The 18,859-nt window shown below is 39.9% G+C and overlaps 1 protein-coding gene across 11 annotated transcripts in view; it reads left to right on the top strand.

The window, feature by feature from the left end:
• Positions 1-18,859, top strand: part of lrrc7 (leucine rich repeat containing 7) — a 119,728-nt gene that overhangs the window by 82,693 nt on the left and 18,176 nt on the right. For 6 of the 11 annotated variants that reach the window (XM_051377135.1, XM_051377131.1, XM_051377138.1 and 3 more), the window contains 18 exons: positions 430-519; positions 1,252-1,308; positions 2,878-2,941; positions 3,656-3,730; positions 3,865-4,009; positions 4,569-4,641; positions 4,879-4,896; positions 7,961-8,090; positions 8,587-8,702; positions 9,005-9,074; positions 10,657-10,756; positions 11,007-11,131; positions 12,087-12,341; positions 12,619-12,741; positions 13,279-13,390; positions 15,546-15,759; positions 17,440-17,946; positions 18,547-18,771. In XM_051377135.1, coding sequence (XP_051233095.1) covers positions 430-519; positions 1,252-1,308; positions 2,878-2,941; positions 3,656-3,730; positions 3,865-4,009; positions 4,569-4,641; positions 4,879-4,896; positions 7,961-8,090; positions 8,587-8,702; positions 9,005-9,074; positions 10,657-10,756; positions 11,007-11,131; positions 12,087-12,341; positions 12,619-12,741; positions 13,279-13,390; positions 15,546-15,759; positions 17,440-17,946; positions 18,547-18,771 — 2,499 coding nt within the window. The remainder of the gene's footprint in view (positions 1-429; positions 520-1,251; positions 1,309-2,877; positions 2,942-3,655; positions 3,731-3,864; positions 4,010-4,568; positions 4,642-4,878; positions 4,897-7,960; positions 8,091-8,586; positions 8,703-9,004; positions 9,075-10,656; positions 10,757-11,006; positions 11,132-12,086; positions 12,342-12,618; positions 12,742-13,278; positions 13,391-15,545; positions 15,760-17,439; positions 17,947-18,546; positions 18,772-18,859) is intronic. The other 5 variants (XM_051377133.1, XM_051377141.1, XM_051377132.1 and 2 more) reach the window with 4 other exon arrangements.

The raw sequence follows: 18,859 nt of genomic DNA, 5'->3' as shown, positions 1-18,859 counted from the left end.
TACAACCGTATATATCCTATTGGCTCCACTACGGTATAGGTAGACAATAGGAATTCCTGCAGTAAATTGCTGGTGTTATTTACCATTCTGATATGAAGCTACTGGAGCATCAGGTGTTATTCTAGTAATTGCTGTTTTCCTGTCGGCGGTGTAATGTCCATGAAGCACAACTGGACTCAACCACACAGTATACTGCAGACAGATGCTTATTTTACTTTGTGTGTGTGTGTGTGTGTGTGTGTACGTGTATGCGGGAGATGAGTCATCTGCAGGCAGCAGTTAGCTGTTTCTACGGAGTTGTTATGGGAACGTTGTCCGTGTTTTAATCCATTGAGGCCCTTCAAAGACACACTTTCTTTTTCTATCTATCTTATTCTTCTTTTGCATATGTTCTTATTTTCTTTCTTTGTTTCTTTCTCTCTCTTCCAGACTCCCAGATGGTTTTACACAGCTCCTGAATCTGACCCAGCTCTTCTTAAACGATGCCTTCTTGGAGTATCTGCCAGCTAACTTTGGCAGGTAAAGTAATGCATGTTGTTAGTGTGTGCAGGTGTGTGACTGTGTTGGATGGGATGTTTTTACATACTTCAGGCACCACAGACTGTAATTCAATGTGACTAGTAACGATTGTAATGAATCCATATGAAAAGAATGGCTACATCCAGGTTCATCAGCCTTTATATGTATTGCACATAATTCAATTGTTTTTAAATATTCAAAGAAGCTGAGCATGCTCAATAAGCCTGAGGCTTTAGACTTTGGTGGACTTTTATCTTTGGGACATCTTTTATATTTGGGGCATGTTTTAATCTCACAAAAAATATACATAAATTCCTCTGTGTCATTCCTGTGTGTACTTTTTCAGTATTTTATTAAAGGTCATGGTAGTGTATTTTTCATTTATTCCTGCTGATTGTATCCATTTCTAACTACTGCCGGTTTGCAAATTGTGTTACTGTGAGTGAGGGCGGCTGATTCCGATCAGTTCATGATGAATGTGGAAACTCATTAGTGACAAATTCCTCTAAATTGAAACATTTGAATGTTGGTGGTGATCATCTGTAATGATGAGGCGTCATCAAACATTACCGGTCAGTTATTATGAATCATTATTATTACTTATTTTGGAAATAAGTTTGACTCTAGTTCTGCAGTTTAAATACGGACAAATGGGGCCGGCATTTTTCTGCATTTTTTGTAACAATTTAAACAGTAAATCAAGTTTTGGTTTATGTGCCTTCTGTCTTTAAGACTCTCCAAACTACGGATCCTGGAGCTGAGAGAGAACCACCTGAAAACAATGCCAAAGTAAGACAAATTGCCATATGTGTGTGTGAAATAGATAGAAGAGAAAAGGAACACGCAAAATTACATTTTTTACACATCACTAGGTGCAACTGTGCACACACACAGATGCTCCATGATATCACCGAGTGTATGCATGCTTTCCCAGGTGTCCAGATTAAAACTATATTTACCCCTGGCAGGTGTTCTTGCATACTGATGAAGCCTGTTATAACAGCAATGTGTTGGCTTTAAATGTTTCCTGTTTAACGTTATGTAGCTGAATTTATCCCTGTATTCATAGCCTCACTATGGCCACAGATGAAGCCACTATGACAGCTGTATCTAACAGAGATAACCTTCAAAGTTGTGTAGTAACAGTGTAATTTAAATTACAAGTGATAGTGAAAAAGCAAAAATATTAATGCCAATAATACTACTGCTGAAATTACTACTATTTGGTTTCTTCAAATTTGAAGATGGTTAAAGTGATCGCTGGTTGTTGAAGCGAACGAACATGTAGGAGGCATTTTGATTAAAATCCAAAGTAAAGCTGTGAACACTTGGTTTTCTCCTAAGATTTTCAAAAGGTGCAAGGGAATCACACCATTTCTTCTCAACTAGCTAACTTGAGTAAAAAAGAACAGTATTATTTGTTCAAAATGTAAATGAAACATAGAAAAAGAAAGAAAAAGGAAGGATGTAACTTTAATAAGCATCCCTCCGCACGAAACTGAAGCACATTTGCTAAGGTTTTGTTTTTCTTGCCCTAGCGTAATGATTAGAGCCGACAGGCCAACATCCTAAAAACTCCTCTCTCATGCAAGGACAATGGGTGGGATGAGATAATTGCCTGCCACAACTCAGTGAAAAAAGATTGTATATGAACACTTTATAAAGAATCTGTTTGTGCAGATAGCAGAGCAGACATTGCTCTTTATGCTGTCACTGATACTTTATCCTTAGCTTTAGTGTTTTGTGTCCCAAAGCCAAACTTGACCCATTTTAAGCACTACATGCTACAGTAAACGTGTGCTTACAGCAGTTGGCTTGAATGTAAAAGCTGTTCTGTTATTCTCTCTAAATGTATCTAATTATGGATTCTGCATGCTTCCTCAATGGCAAATTAACCACTGCCACATTATCCGTGATACATTTAAATTAAAGCAAAGCAGATCGAGAATAAACAGCAGACTGCTGGACCCAATGAGCACAGAAATAAGAGTACTATAGGCTTTTTTCACAGCAGCCATTTTAACATGTAATAGTTGGGTAAACACAGGTGTTACTAATGATACTCATTACTGCTGCTGTTGTGCATGTCGGCTCACTGGAAACTAAACTAACACTAAATAGAACAGAACCTTAATTCGTATCATTGGTAATACCTGTGTTTATGTTACTTTTTCATGTCAAAATGGCTGCTGTGAAAAAGGTCTGTTATCACTTGCAGATCAAACTTAAAAAAAAACATAAATACATGTAATATAATTATTAAATGCCAACGTTTATCTTGGCCAAGTCAGTATATGAAAATATGAAACGTACATTATGTCATAATGTAGTAGTAATCAATGTATTCTGTCCTGTCAGGTCCATCCACAGACTGACACAGTTGGAGAGGTTGGATCTGGGTAGCAATGAATTCTCTGAAGTGGTGAGAGTGATTGCTGCCATGTTAATTTTAGTGTTTAAATCTACACTTTATATGTTTAACATAGAAGATTATTCTTTGTGATCACAGGAAGCTGAAATATGAATGTCTTACAGTATGTAGTTGGACTATATTTGTTTGTGAAGAGACAAAGGTGAAGGGAGAGAAGAAGGCAGAAACACAGATGCTGTGTCCTGTTTTGGGGCCCGCCGCCGCCTTCAAAGTTCACATTTCAAAACCTGATGCGGCATATGGTGAATCCTCTGTGGGCTATCTCTTTTAGGCAGGAGCAAGATCAGCCTACTATCCTTTAGTTGGACACTGAAATGGGACACAGTGACATGACTGAGGAAGAGAGGGCTGGACGGAGGCTAACTTGGGGGGGGGGTTAGACAGGAAGTCGACTATGACAGGAGTAGGTTGGCTATATGGTCTGCTTCCTGCCAAGAGAGAGAAAGCATGGAGGGAGAGATTGCCAGCCTCACCCACTCTGCCAACATTTTTTTTTTTTTCATTCTTTTTTATTTATGCCAAAGAGTTGGTCTGAAGATGCACTCAAGTTATTTTTTGGATCGGTACATGCTCACAACATAAGTGCTGAGATGGTTTCCTTTGATGTTAATAATTCAGTTGTTTTCATATAAATAGCTACATTTATGAGCTGATCTATATGCCGTCGGTATATGCTGATATGGATTTCCTCTGTTTGCATGTCAGCCGGAGGTGTTGGAACAGATCCACAACCTAAGAGAACTGTGGCTGGATAACAACTCTCTACAGTCTATACCAGGGGTAAGAACAACGACAGTGGGGGGATTAAAAAAAAAAGCTATTTTGAGATATTTAAATTACACTTTCTTTCGGATTTTTGCTGATCTCTGTCATTCAGTTGTTCCTCTTTCTCTCCTTACCCTCCCCCGCTGCAGTCCATAGGAAAACTTCGTCAGTTGCGGTACATGGACTTAGCTAAGAATCGTATTGAGACGTTGGACACAGATATTTCAGGCTGCGAGGCCTTAGAGGACCTGCTGCTGTCCTCCAACATGCTACAGCACCTCCCTGACACTATAGGTACACACACAAACACATACATACATGCACACACAAAGACACTGAACTTTCCCCACACTGGTGGGGCCTTGCAGTGGGCAGCAGCAGAGGACTGTCGTTGTACTGGGCATATCCCAGGTGAGATCGGTTCTACGGCAGCTGTGTTAGAGAGTGGCGGAGCACAGATAACTAAAAAGTGTGAATAAGCATAAGGCTGGTGTTATTCTATATTTCTATATTTCTCCTACCGGCAATAATCCAATGAAAAGACAAAAAACAACTATGCATTAATCCGTCTCTCAGCAGTCTCTGACCCTTCACGGGATGTTTTCACAATAAGAATATCGCCAACTCTATACTTTAAATCCACTTTTGTCAGTGAATTGTTTTTTTTTTTTTTTAAACTGCACTTCAGAGCTGAGTGTATATTTATTTGAAGAGCAAACAACTTTGGATGTTTGTGTGTCCATGCCTGTGTGTGTGTGTGTGTGTGTGTGTGTGTGTGTGTGTGTGTGTGTGTGTGTGTGTGTGTGTGTGTGTTGTGTGTGTGTGTGTGTGTGTGTGTTTGCATATTGCGTAGGAATGTTGAAGAAACTGACAACATTGAAGGTAGATGACAACCAGCTGACCTCACTGCCTAACACTATCGGGAGGTAAGGACCCTGCACACACGCACACACACACACACACACACGCTCACACACTCGAATGATAAAGCGATGTAGACCTTTATTTTGAACTTCAACAGTATTTTGTCAGATTTTCTCAGCAGGTTTATCTTTGGTGGGTTGTTGTTTTCCTTGTTTATTACTGTTAGTTGATGTGTTGTTATGCTGGCTGATGATTGGGGGGTTCTGTGTGTTGTGTTTGCTGCGTTGCTGTGGCGTTAGTGCGAAGCCCAAGCAAGGGTGAGTAACATTAGCCTACTGGATCCAGGGGTGCGTTCAGAGACAGACAGATGTTCAACTGCGTTACCGATGCAAACACGCCCAAGCTCACGAGTACGTGAGGCTGTGGGACACATCTTGATTCATGCAAATTACATGCAAACATAAACTTTAATTCAGTTTCAAGGCATTGTGTGATAATTTTACTTTTTCTTCACATTTGCCTCCCAAACTTTTTTCATTATTTGGACTTAATATTTGAATATAATGTACCTTCTTAATTGAAAATGTGCTATAGCAATTCTTCTAATCTACACGGCTGGGACGGAAATGATTGCATGTAAAATGATTACAGTCAATTTGATTACAATAATTCTTATTATAATCCATCACAGTCCAAATTCAATCGCAGAAATCAGATTAGTTGCTTTTGAAAAATTGATGAACGTTTGTTGAATTAAGCAGAAACATTTCTGAAAGGAAACACATTCTGAATTCTGAAGTAATGTCACTGTCATTTCATCTCTGTATACTTTAGAGATTGCTTTCAGGCAGGATTTTGTTCACATTACAAACTGCAAATAAGAACAACTTGTCTGTTTGACTCCAGATAGATTAGATCGTAAGATAGAGGCCTACACTAACAGAAATATTGAATTAAATCAGTGAGTTTGAATAAATTGATTCTGTTCCTTTTTGAAACAGTCGAGTAGTAACTTGGCTCATCCCCTCATTATAGTGTGAATCAGCTAATCTGTGATGGATTACATTTTTCAAACACTGAACTGAGTGCTATTTAACATTCATTGACACGTAATTGAATTAAATGTCAACCTCTTGCGATTGTATCTGAACGCTCTGAAAACATTGTGTCTTCCTGAACAAATCCCAGGTTTTAGCCTCAATAAGTAGTGCTGTAGATCCATTGCTTCCCCTCTGATTGAACCAAAAACACCTTAAAAGATCCTTTTCTTACCCCTCTTAGTTTTTAAGTTGTTTACTAATGATGAATGTGATCATATTTCTGCTCCTCTGTTTCTTTATTGGACAATTCTTTTACATTACTGGACAAGTGTACGTAGTTCGAGTCTAAACAAATAGGTGTATGTATCTGAAGAATTTATGTCTGTACCAACCAGTACTACACTGTATTTCTCTCTAGCTGCATTAGTACAGTGAGATATATACTGCATATATACGCTGAGCTGAATCAGTAGATTTATTTACTGTACTGTATTGTTGTACAGCATGTAGTGGATTCAATTTAAATCAATAAGCAATGCTAGTTTTCTATTGCAGTTACTTTCATCTAAAGCGTAAGGAAAGTCTTATGTTTTGCTGTCAGCCCTTAAGCTTTTAAGGCCATTGCAATATTACAGCTATGTAAAGGGGTTTGGGGACTGCAATGTGAGAAGGTTCTCCCACCGTCTGTACAGTACATGTCAGTCAGTGTGTCAGTTATCACTGTTGAACTTAAAGCTGTTTTTTTGCAGCAGAGATATGTAGCCTGCTAGTCCCCGACTGCTGTCTCTGAGTTTGCACTGATGTAAAACTGCCTTTTTGCTCATTTAGCTGCTGAGTGTGCACGCAGGGTTTAAGTTTCTTGCTGAGTAAACTTAGCACCTGGTGAGGACCAACACAAAGACATGATGGCTCCACACACAAAGGAGATTTGAAACTTGTGTGTCTTAAACCACCGAGCGACTGTGTTTCCTTGCAGCACCTGGCATTGAGCGTAGGATTATGGAGCAGGTTGGCAGATGGCAGCCAAATAATCTTAGGAGTGCTATTAAAAAGTCATATTTGACACATTCAACTCAAGCTGTATATCTTTTTTGTGGGAGCAGTAAGCTACATTTTTCACTTTCTTACACAAACAACACTGAGAAGTAAATAATAAACCAAGCTTAAATCTTAATATTTAATATGAAACTCCTCTCCTCTCCTCTCTCCTGTCAGACCGTATGGTGGCCCAGATGGTCACGGTCCATTGGGAATAATAATAGCAGACTAATGCAGTGTTAACAGTGACAGTACATTAATGTAAAATTGTTGTCTCATTAGCATTAGCCTGCTGTTAGCGTGCTGCTAGGCCAATGGTGGCAGTCAAGGGGGAGGGGGTCAGGGTGTACTGTAGAGGGCCTGCCATGGATGTTACTGTGACTCTTGGTTGAGTGGAGAAGTTGAGATCCAGGTTGAAGAATTTCAGACACCAAAGGAGATAAAGTGGGAAAGAGAGGATGGGTGGTCAGCAAATGAGACCAAATTAACGCAGGTAACTCCAGACGAACACCGATTGGTTGGTTGAGTCTTAATTTATTGACGGGGGCTGGTGGAATAATTGGATGATTCTTCAATGTGATGATCTTTTCCTTCTCTCAACACTCTCTCCTTCTAAGTTGTTGCTATAAGGACAAATTTCCCTTCTTATCGTAACATGTTACAGGATAAGGCTGGTGTCATTCTCTATTTTTCTTATTGTCAGCAAATCCCAGGAAAAGACCAAAACCAACAACGTTTCAATCCTTCTCTTAATACTTTGCCACATCCCTTGCCAACTCGAGATGTTAATAGTTTTATTTAGTTAAAAAAGGCTCAGTAATGTCCTTAAACAACAGGGATCTGTAGTTGTTTTATCAAGCACACTGAAACAGGAGGAAATAGTGCATTTGTTTGGACTATTTTCAGCTCCAGTATTTTCTAACAGCAGGCAGGTGTGTGTGGGATCGAGTGGAGAATAAATTGTGTTTGTTGATGATAATGAAGGAACATGTCAACCAGTGCAACGTGTGGCTCACGGATGTGTTTTTAATACTTTGTGGACAGTTATGGAGCTCTGTCACACAAGTGAATAAGTTGTATCGTAGGTAGTGTAGTTGGATAAATTCATTCTTGGTTAAGTCTTTCCACAGGATTTGTTGACAACAGGAAAACTAAAGAGTAGCACCACCCTTATCCTTTTAAAACCCGTGTCTAAGTAATCTAAGGTTGCAGCAGAGATGTTGCAGCCTGCAGAATAATTTCCTTTCTTTCTCTGTCATTTTCTCTGCGTCCCTTCCGTTCTGCCTCTCTCCCTCTCACCCAGTCTGTCTCTGTTGGAGGAGTTGGACTGTAGTTGTAATGAGTTAGAGTCGTTGCCTCCCACTATCGGCTACCTGCACAGCCTGAGGACCTTCGCTGCTGATGAGAACTTCCTCTCAGAGCTGCCCCGGGAGGTACGATGAACACTTACATATAATTACTGCAGTGCTGACTTGCTAATTTGTAGAACTATATGATTGATGGAAATTAATCAGCAACTATTTTGATAATCACTTAATTGTTTAAGTAATTTTTTAAGCAGAAAACACCATCAATTTACTGCTGTCAGCTTTAAAATGATGAAGATGTGCTGTTTTTCTTTGCTTTTGATGACAGGAAATAGAATCTCTTTGGGATTTCTATTGTTAGTCAGACAACATAAGCACTTAAAGGTGTCACCTTGAGCTCTGAGAAACAGTGATGTGATGACATTCACAGACTTAACCATAAATCAATTATATATATATATCATACATAGCACTGTAATGTAGCTTGTTTATGGGTGTCCTTCATGCAGCAGATCTTTTTTCAGTACCAGATGTGATCTGATGGTTTATGCATGTGTGTGTGTGTGTGTGTGTGTGTGTGTGTGTGTGTGTGTGTGTGTGTGTGTGTGTGTGTGTGTTACAGATCGGTAACTGTAAGAACGTGACGGTAATGTCACTTCGGTCCAACAAACTGGAGTTTCTTCCTGATGAGATCGGACAGATGACCAAACTACGAGTCCTTAACCTCAGTGACAACAGGTACACACACACACACACACACATACAGGCAGGTGATGACACTGTGACTCAGTAGTGACAATAAGTACACACACACACACACACACACACACACACACACACACAAACGCAGGCAACACTTTCTCAATGGCCGCTTTGCTTCTGTAGCTGCTCTCACGGCCTGCAGTTGCCATGGGAATGGGTGAGTGTGTTGCCATGGTTACGCGCTCTGCAGGCTGTACAGTGCGTGGGCAGAGGGAACATCTCTCTTTTCTTTCTCACCCCTCCCTCCCTCCCTCCCTCCCTCTGTGTGTCTCTCTCAGGTTAAAGAATCTACCGTTTACCTTTACAAAGCTGAAGGACCTGGCAGCTCTCTGGCTTTCTGACAATCAGGTATCTCTGTCCTCCCACACTCTCTCCCTGTGAGACTGTACCGGCAGCACAAACACTACTTTATATACATATTAATCAGATATCAGGCCTTGCCTAGAGACAGGCTATTTGTAAATGAAGGTTTTCATTTCTAAGTTCTCCTGTTTGTCAGTGTTTTGTATCATATTAGTCTCTCTGTTTTGTTAATGTTAATTTGCCATAAATGCTGTTTGCTCTTAATGCAAACTCAATGCTTCCTCCTTCTGTTTCATATTTAAAACCCAAAAGCAAGTGGTATTATTCCCTTATTTTTCCTGGAAGACTTTTATTGTGAAACATCCGTTAGGAAGTGTTGAGTTTTACTTATTTTACTTACTAAGTATGGCATGACTCTGTCGTTGTACTGATGGAAATAATGGTGTGCACACAATACTACTGAATTAACTGTACCTGCCATTACACGTAGTATATCGGTGATTTTGTTGTCCTCCTTCCCTCTGTGTTTATTTGGGACCGGCTGTTATTTGTGTAAACAGAGCAAATTTAGGTTTTGGTACCTAATAATTAGTTAATTATCTTTTTATGCGATAATTCTTGCCTATAAATGCCTATAAATATACTCAGTAACAGTGCCGAGGCTAACAACAATCTGAAACCACTGTCTGATACAGTGGTGTAAATGAAGTATGTAGAGTTATTATACCGTCCATGCTCACATCTTATTTTTATTTTTTTTCAGCAATACAAAAATATTCTTCATGACATTTGAAGTGGAGTTTAAAGTTTAATCAAAGTTTATTTGAAGTTGTTGGATCCTTTACTGAAGTGCTAAAGAAGAAAGCTAATTTAAAATTCAAATGCAATTTATTAAACCGCAGTTCAGTCTTACATTTACATTTAAAATTGGCACTTATGTTTGCATATTGTCCAACAAAATTTAAACCCAAATTCAGTCACGCCATGTGCACTTAGACAGCTCGAAGATTCAAATGGCATCAAAATTGACATTACATTTCCATACAGCGCAGAGGCTTTATGTTATTATCTTTAATTTATATACCAAAACAGAAGGTAAAAATGCAGTTAAATTAATTCATTTTAACTTTCTGTGTTATTATAATTTATAATTCCATCACATTACCATTTTAATAGATATTAATCAGTGTTTTTTGTTACGAGATGAACATGCAAATTAAAGAGACATTTAACAATTCATTTGACTCACTGATAACAGATAGCAAAATTCAATTTGTATTACAAATATAAAATGCGACACAGTGTCTCCACTGTTTGAAATTCGGTTTTATTATTGGCAAAATTGATTTGCAAATTCTTTACAAGTGATTTACATAAATTCTGTGGTTAGGTGTTTCACACCTGTCAGTCAGCCGGTTTCGTTCCAGATCGACCTCTGAATAAAGTGAAGAGTCCTGTAGCCAATCAGATATTCTAATAACCAATCAGGGAGCAGCATAGCTTTTTGTGCATCACAATTAGAGATAGGAGGTTTAGATTAGGAAACAAGGAATAAATGTGATCAGTGAACGTCCCCACAAGAATACTAATATAAACTGTGTGTGTGTGTGTGTGTCTGTGTTTGCAGTCCAAGGCTCTGATCCCACTGCAGACAGAAGCCCACCCTGAAACCAAACAGAAGGTTTTGACCAACTACATGTTTCCTCAGCAACCGCGACATGACGAGGGTACAAACTTTGTGTGTGTGTGTGTGTGTGTGTGTGTGTGTGTGTGTGTTTGTGTCATATAATGTGTAGACGTTGTTCAAAGACATTTAAAAAAAGCCACAGAATGTTTTAAGTGTGTCTGACACCGTACATACAGCCCTACTGTATAATGGCAGCTCTTCTAACCCCACCCTTGTGTGTGTGTGTGTGTGTGTGTGTGTGTGTGTGTGTGTGTGTGTGTGTGTGTGTGTGTGTGTGTGTGTGTGTACAGATTACCAGTCGGACAGTGACAGCTTTAATCCTACTCTGTGGGAGGAGCAGAGACAGCAGAGGATGACTGTGGCCTTTGACTTTGAGGATAAGAAAGAAGAGGAAGACAACTCTGGGAAGGTCAAGGTCAGCTCTTTCTCTCTCTGTTTCTGTCTGTCTGCCTGCCTGTCTGTCTGTCCGTCTGTCTATCTGTCTGCATGACATTTTCTCGGTTTAATCATCCGTACAAACTGTGAGCGAATGTACTGACAAAATATGTCTTATTGAAGAAAAGGTTAAAGGTACGAGAAAAGAGTGCAAAGGAGTATTAATTTATAGAACTATATATCTACATATCGGCAACTTTTTGCATCTTTATCCCTGATAGAAATACAAATGTGTTCTGAATATCTCATTAATCTTTCAGCCACTGAAATCTGAGATGTTTCACTGAGATGAAGTTTTGAGATTTTAATATTTTTGTGGTGAGTAACCTCGAGGTCATCAAATTAAACCTTCGAAAGTGCATTTACAGTTCAAAATATATTATATTGCTTTTATATTTCTCCTCTTATTTCAGTGGTTGTTTGGAGTGTCTGAAACAATACTGAACAGTCAGTACCACCATGACAACAGTCAAATTATTATTGGCAAGAAACTAGCATGAGACAACAACTAAACAATCAACAAGAAATGAATGAAAGACATATTTTAACGAAATTTATGATGTCTTGTTTGAGATGTTCTGAAGTTTCATGTAAGCAGACACACTTTTTCTTTAGTGATGCACCAATTGGGAAATTCTGTCTGTACTGTTTAATGGGTCACATCGGCATTTACGTTTCTCCAAAATCCAAGTTGGAAATAATCAACTTAAGATTTAGCTAGCATAAAACTGATGTGACACAACAGATAAACATCGGCCACTGATATCGGTGAATGCCATCTTATTTGCTGATAGGCCGATGTCAGTCAATAAGGCAAATATCGATACCGTTGTATCCTATTAATCGTAACCTGGTAGCATTCCTGCTCACTCACTGTGTGTGTGTCCTTTATTTGCATGTACACACTCAACCCATTTCCATTTTTTTGTGTTCAGGTGGAGATAAACCTAAAGCGCTACCCAACACCTTACCCTGAGGACCTTAAGAACATGGTCAAGTCAGTGCAAAGCCTTGTGGGTAAAAGCGTACACGCCGGACACGGGCTCCAGCACCAGCACCAGCATCAACACCAGCACCAGCACCAGCATCAGCTGAGCACAGGCACTGCCACCTCGGCAGGAACCAACATGGAACACACACACCTCAGCAAAGAACAGTACGAACCACCGTGGCCCCTGCCTCCCAAAGAGGTAGGAAACGCACACTCCCAGCCACACACATGCACACACTCACACACCAATGTATTCAGAATCACCACACAGCACATACGCACTGTAAATCAAGGTCCTGGGAACAACCGCAGTGGTCAAACAGAAGTGAAGTGGATGTACATTCATAAGCATTAGCCATAGTGAGTTGTCACCAAATGCAACAGTCTCTGTAGGATTGAGATCTGTGGTCATAAAGGTGTGAGACAGGCAGCACAAATCATCTGTGTGTGTGTATGTGTGTGTGTGTGTTTGCCAGGTGACAGACAGAGAGATGCAGGACTTCTCTCAGACTCAGCTAATGGATCAGGGATCAATGCATAACTCTGGCATCGACATTCCCAAGAGGAAGGACAAAGAGGACCTGACAGAGAGCTCTGAGGTTGTCACATAGTGTCCCATAAGCACAGTATATTCAAATAGAATTGTGTGAATTTGATGTTTTTTTGCGTGTTGTAATGCACTTTCATTCACATCGTACAATCATCATATTCATTCAGATGAATATGTTTTGTTTCTTGTGATCATTACCATTATTAGGGTTATACTTGAAGGGTAAAGTCTGTATTTTTAAATCTGGAGCTGGTGCTTCACGGCTGCCGGCTGCAGTGCTCTCCCTAAATACTGGACCGAGCTCAAAACTTGTTGTCCCCATTAGTCACTTTGACACAAAAAAATGAGAAAATAGCGCCCAGGTTGAAAATAACGACGTTACCCTTTAAGGACAATGTAGACGAAATGTTCTACATCAGAGCTTGGTCATAGGTTAGTTAAGGAAGTCTCATAAGCTTATTTTATAGTTGTTTTTTTCTATAGAGGAACCGGGTCTCCTTCTACGGACTCTGCCATGGTGATGTTTTTCTGTCTTACTGTACTGTATGCCACCTGATATGAACCTGTGGGTTTTATCTTTCCGCAGGACTCGATGGGCGGCTCTCCCAACGACATCCGTATCTCGGACATGAGGCCCACCCTGGTGGAGCCACCGATGTACAAACCAAAGGTGGTGCTGCTGGGGAAGGACAAGAAAGGTAATGTAACTCTGTAATTCTGTATGTACAGCAACATAGAGACAAACATAGACACAAAGAGCCTCATACATGTAGACACACGGGTGCACACATACGGTTCATGCAGTAATTTAATGTGGTCTATTGTAAAGCGCTCTGGGGCACGTTGTAATAGTGTCCTCTAATTAGTCATGGTGGTAAGCGGATTAATTTCAGCACATAACAGAGAGAGGGAGGGAATACCATAAACCTCTCCAGTGAATCTAGATTCCAGTCTTAAGTGTTAAGCTTTTAGCTTTGACTCTTTTTTTTACTGATTTTGCCTCAAAGGCCTCAGTTTCATCATTGGTAAACTAAAGGCAAGGAAGTTTTACTAATGAACCCAAAGCTACTTTTACTGCCCTATCAAAAATTCTAAATAATAGTGTATACAATACTATTACTATAAAGTATATTATCTGTTCTCTGTGACAAACTCTGTCTAATTCAAAGCTCCATCATGTAATCTTCTCCTGTGTCAGGGAACTCAAACTGCTTGTCTGTCCTTGTGAATGTAAATTCTTAACTAAGGATCATTTAAGTTAATAAGTTTGTTTTATCAATATATTTGTATGTTTGACTCATGACCCTGCTGGTTTGGTAATTGATGAATTGATCTCCTCCTTTATGCCTCTCAGCAACTGTTGTGTCTGTTTTGATCCAGGCCTCTCTTCCAAAAGAGGTTCTTGATTTCAGTGGGACTAGTATGGTTGAATAAAGATTTTTAGAAACTGTTAAACCTATCTTTTATAACCAGGCCATCTCTTGTGTCAGTGCAGTGGACTCAATATTGTCCAAACATATAATGAGAGCACTAAAGGAATCTGGGTTAAGGGACAGATGATAAGACTCCGAAAGAGATGTGATTCTTCCACCTCTCATTAATACAGTATACAGGCTTCAATGAAATTCAACCCAAACATAATTCTGGATACACTTCCTGATTTTGTTGAAGCTCTCATTAGCTTTAAGCTTTGACAAAATAGTTTGCAGTTTAGTTTCAATATCCAAACAGTGAGCTGGGTTTTTAGGCTCTGTTGGTTTCCATGTGAGGATCATTTCTTCACTTTCCTTTTTCCCCCTCGACTTCCAACCTACACAAAAACACATCTGGAGCTGCAAGAAAGAATTATTTGAATTATTTATTTATCTTTGATTTACCAACTAATAGTGAAAAATGCCCATCACAATTTCCCATATTTAAAGGTGAAGATGATATTCAATTTCAAATTACATAAAACAGAGGAAATCACAAATGTTCTTATTTGGGAGCCTGTAACTAGCACATGTAGCACCTTTGTGTTTAATTTGGAGATGTGAAGATATATTGCGAGGCACAAGTTTGCAAAGTCTCAAATTGATGAGATGAAAAATGAATCGTTTTACACTTTCTAAACTACCTTTCTTTATCTACTTTGCTTGTATGACGTCCTACGACCCTCACGTCAGTAGCTGTATCAAAGACATCAGTTTCACTTTTACAGAGAAAAGTGCATTGTTTCGCAGTTTATACTGACAGAAATAAAAAAAAAAAGTATTCTATAATTTGATAAAGAAAATATAAAAGAAAATATGTTGAGTACATTTTTGTCTGAGAAATGTAGGAATCTTGTTCTGTCATAATTTGTCTTGAATCTCATTTTGTTAAAACAATCGGGATAAAATCCTATTGGGCTGTGTTTCCATGAAGGTTCATGTGCCCGGCCACAAACCGCTGCTTAAGCTGATACTTGTTTTGGGCAGAAATCAAACTTAATCAAACATATATCATAAACATATAATTATTTAGACATTGAGTATCTCTGATTGGATTATAGGGTCTCATTAAAACAGAAATTAGTTATGTGTGTTCATTCTTTCAGACATCAAACAGAACCGACTGTCACCATCGTTTTAAATATGGCCATCAAAGTGTGTGTGAAGTCAGCTGAACGTATCCTTAGATCACTACCAATACGAGCTATGTGTTATTGTGATATAGAAAGATATGCAGAAAGAAATCAAATCCAGGGGGATAAAGTACAGGGTGTTTTTTTTGTTAGACATGACAAAGACACTTTAGAAAGAAGAGGATGTGACATTTTCACTGAACAGAGAGCTCTGTCTCTCTACTGTCTATCTGCGTCCGTCTGTCCAGAGTCTACAGATGAGGAGGTGGATAAGCTTCACTGTCTGAACCACAGCGGCTCCTCAGCCACCTACTCCGACTATTCTCCCTCACAGGGCTCCTCCGGCTCCTCCAACCCGCCCGCCAACACGCACTCACACACACTGTCTCACTCACACCAACACAATCCCGCCCTGCCGGCCCCCAACAAGGACCAGGCCCCTCAAACACACTGGACCAACAGGTACACACACACACACACACACACACAAACACACACGAACACACATGCCTGCTTCATGTTCAATTTCACCACTGTCCCTCCATCCGACTATCTATCATCTCTTCTCTTTCGATTCCAACCTCTCCCCCCTTCAATCTCCTCAATATGTCATCTATCTATCCAGTCACTCCATCCATCCTCTCCTCCCTCCATCTTTTTGTGTCTTTCTCATCTCTCTGCTGCTCAGTCAAGGTCAGAGAGACTCATTAGGATGCTGCAGACTGTGCGTTCAGGATTCTCTCTCTTTTTTCTGTCTCAGCTTGCTTCTCCCCTGCTCCAAAGCTGCCCAGGTTTCAGTACTATCTACAGGATTTATTTTTTTACACCAAAATGTAAAAATAAACAAAAAAAGAGTCTTGGTCCTCCTACTAAAGTTGTTACTCTGATTGCAGTGCACTTACATATGATTAGGTTTGACAGATTTGGAATGAATAATAGCATTGAAAACTAATATCCAAAGTGTTTCGATGCTGTTTTGACTTCTAATCAGAAATGTTGCAGCTATAAACAACAACGAATGTATCAACTGCCATATTTATGACATCTGCACAATACTCAAGATTGGAACCTGAAGCCTGTAAGATCAATGTTAACAGCAACACCTTAAAAACATAATGTTTTCTTGTTGGGACCACAATATGTGCTGACACATTTTAGAGTTAAACAAATTTACTTGTCAAGACTTGCCAAAGCTGTTTCTAACCTACGTTATCTTTGGCATTCTCTTGTTACTTTTGAGCCAACATATTAATTGATAACAATAAATCTGCAATAAGCTAATTATTGTCTGATCTATCGTCTAGCTCTAATTTTTATTGTTGTGCAAGCTGTTGTATCAACGTCTGTTCAAAGTAGAAATGCTTGCTGGCTTACTGGCACGTCATTTTAATATCGGGGCATTGCTAAAATCCTTTATTCATGTCACTAGTTTCTACTATTTTACATCCTTGATCATCATGACGGAACAAAGATCTAATGTGTTCACATTATCCCCTCTTGTGATCTAAGGATTCAAGAATCCCGTAGCATATGTAGGTTGAATTTGTAACGTTCTAGTTCTCTTTTTCTGTTTCCTCTCTGACACCACCGGGTCTGAGTGAATTATTTTGTGCATTGTTTTAAAGGACAGTAACCTTTTCCATTGCTCTATCAATAGTACGTCTATAATAATGTTAAAAACAAATTTTTTTGTCCTCACTCTTCCCATGCCTCTCCTCTTTCGAAGGCGTCCCTGCAGGTTGAAAGCTCGCTTTGGTATTTTTTGACATTAAAATTGTCATTTCAGATGCCCCCGGGGTGATGTACAGATCACAATCTGTATATTTGTCCCTTTGTCTGTGTACTTGTGAGACGTGGTATTTGCAAACTGCAAGTGGCAGTGAGCGAGGTTGAAGGCATTAATATTTTCTCTTCAAGGCTGCTCTTGGGAACATTAATTACAACAAACATGGTTGTTGGCCAAATTGATCTTTCAGAGAGACATGAGCGAGAGAGGGGGAGAAAGTTATGCTGTTCCCAGTGCCCACTGGCTCTGATTAAATATACAGCACATAATAATGTAATATGGCAGTTCAGTATAATTCAGTTCATTTTATTATTTGCCACGGCATAATTAGTGTTTAATATTTTGTATCTTTGTAGACTGGCTCAGTCGTTCCCCAAGCCCATTGACTCAAAGCCCCTGCTATCTCAGAGAGAAACCCCTCCATCAGGAACCCTGCAGCAGCGCGGAGATCGACGACCACTGAGCGAGCCTTTTGACTGGTCCGAGGCCCCTCACTATGACAACACAGGTTTTGATGCTGAGGAGTCTCCTCTGGACGCTCCATCCTCTACTGGGAGTCAGGGAAACCCACCACTGGGCTCCAAACCCCGCAGCCAGTCCACACATGGGCGACGCCCCCTCCTCAGGCAAGAGCGAATCGTAGGAGTACCTCTGGAGCTGGACACTCACACGCTTCCCTTCCACAGCAACCAACGCTCCACTCCAGACAATGACCCACAATCCTCCGGACCTCACAGCCAGAATCCTTGGCAGAACTGGACCAGAACCCCCAGCCCGCTGGAGGACCGAACCGCTTTTCCCTCTAAACTGGATATGACGCCCACTTCCAGCCCCAACCCTGATCGCAAGGACATAGACTCAAGGTAATTGAATGGAGCACTTACGGTCCCACAGTTAGATGTGTTTACTTGGAAGGCTTCATGACCCCCAGGGTTCATTTCAACCAATCATTACAGCAGCATTTGTACTCTTTTATCTGGTTGGATCATATTCCTGGATTAATATGGTGAATAAGTGAGAACCAGTGCTCTATAATAACCTTATCTTGGGTTTTGAAACTTCAGACTAGATTTAGATATCAACAAGCAAAAAATTTCAAATATGACCATATTCTGATTTCCTCAGGTTTATACAGTTATAAATTGAATTTACGTTTCCGTGTTATTAGCAATGCCAAACTGTAATGAGAGATGGTCAAATTACGACTTGAACAAATTACATGCTAGCATAATAATGTGCAGGAATCTGATCCCCTTCTTCATTTCTTATCTCATTATTACTAACACTAACCTGCTTCTAGACTTCTGAACAGCCACCCACATTTTATTAGCCATTAAAATCAAATGAATAATGGAGAAGAACCTGTCTTTCGGCGCCACTTTTGCTTAACTCTAACACTGCTCTAGTTCAGCTCATATTAGTATAACACTTCGTGTTCCCTTTCTCTTGTTCTTTGCTCCAAGGATGGAACAAGGTGCTGGGCCTTTGCCTGGCAGCTGGACATACCACAACAATCAGGGGGAGCAGGGCAGGAAGGATCAGCTAAGTGTCAGCGGAGGCAACAAGGTGACCGTGGTGATGAGTAAAAGCTCTGACCGCCTGTCCCCCATGATGAGGGAGACAAGATCCAAGTTTAAGAAGTCACAGAGCATCGATGAGATTGACATCGGCTCCTACAAGGTCTACAGGTAGGTTGAGTTTTGTTGTTTGTTATTGTTTTTATATACAATAGTAGTGCCAACATGTTCTGTCAGTAGGTCAAGTAATTGCAAAGTT

The sequence above is a fragment of the Dicentrarchus labrax genome, unplaced genomic scaffold, assembly GCF_905237075.1.
Source record: "Dicentrarchus labrax unplaced genomic scaffold, dlabrax2021, whole genome shotgun sequence".
Classification (NCBI taxonomy): Eukaryota; Metazoa; Chordata; class Actinopteri; family Moronidae; genus Dicentrarchus; species Dicentrarchus labrax.
Note: the sequence above shows the minus strand (reverse complement) of the source record. Positions and strands in the feature narration are given on the sequence as shown.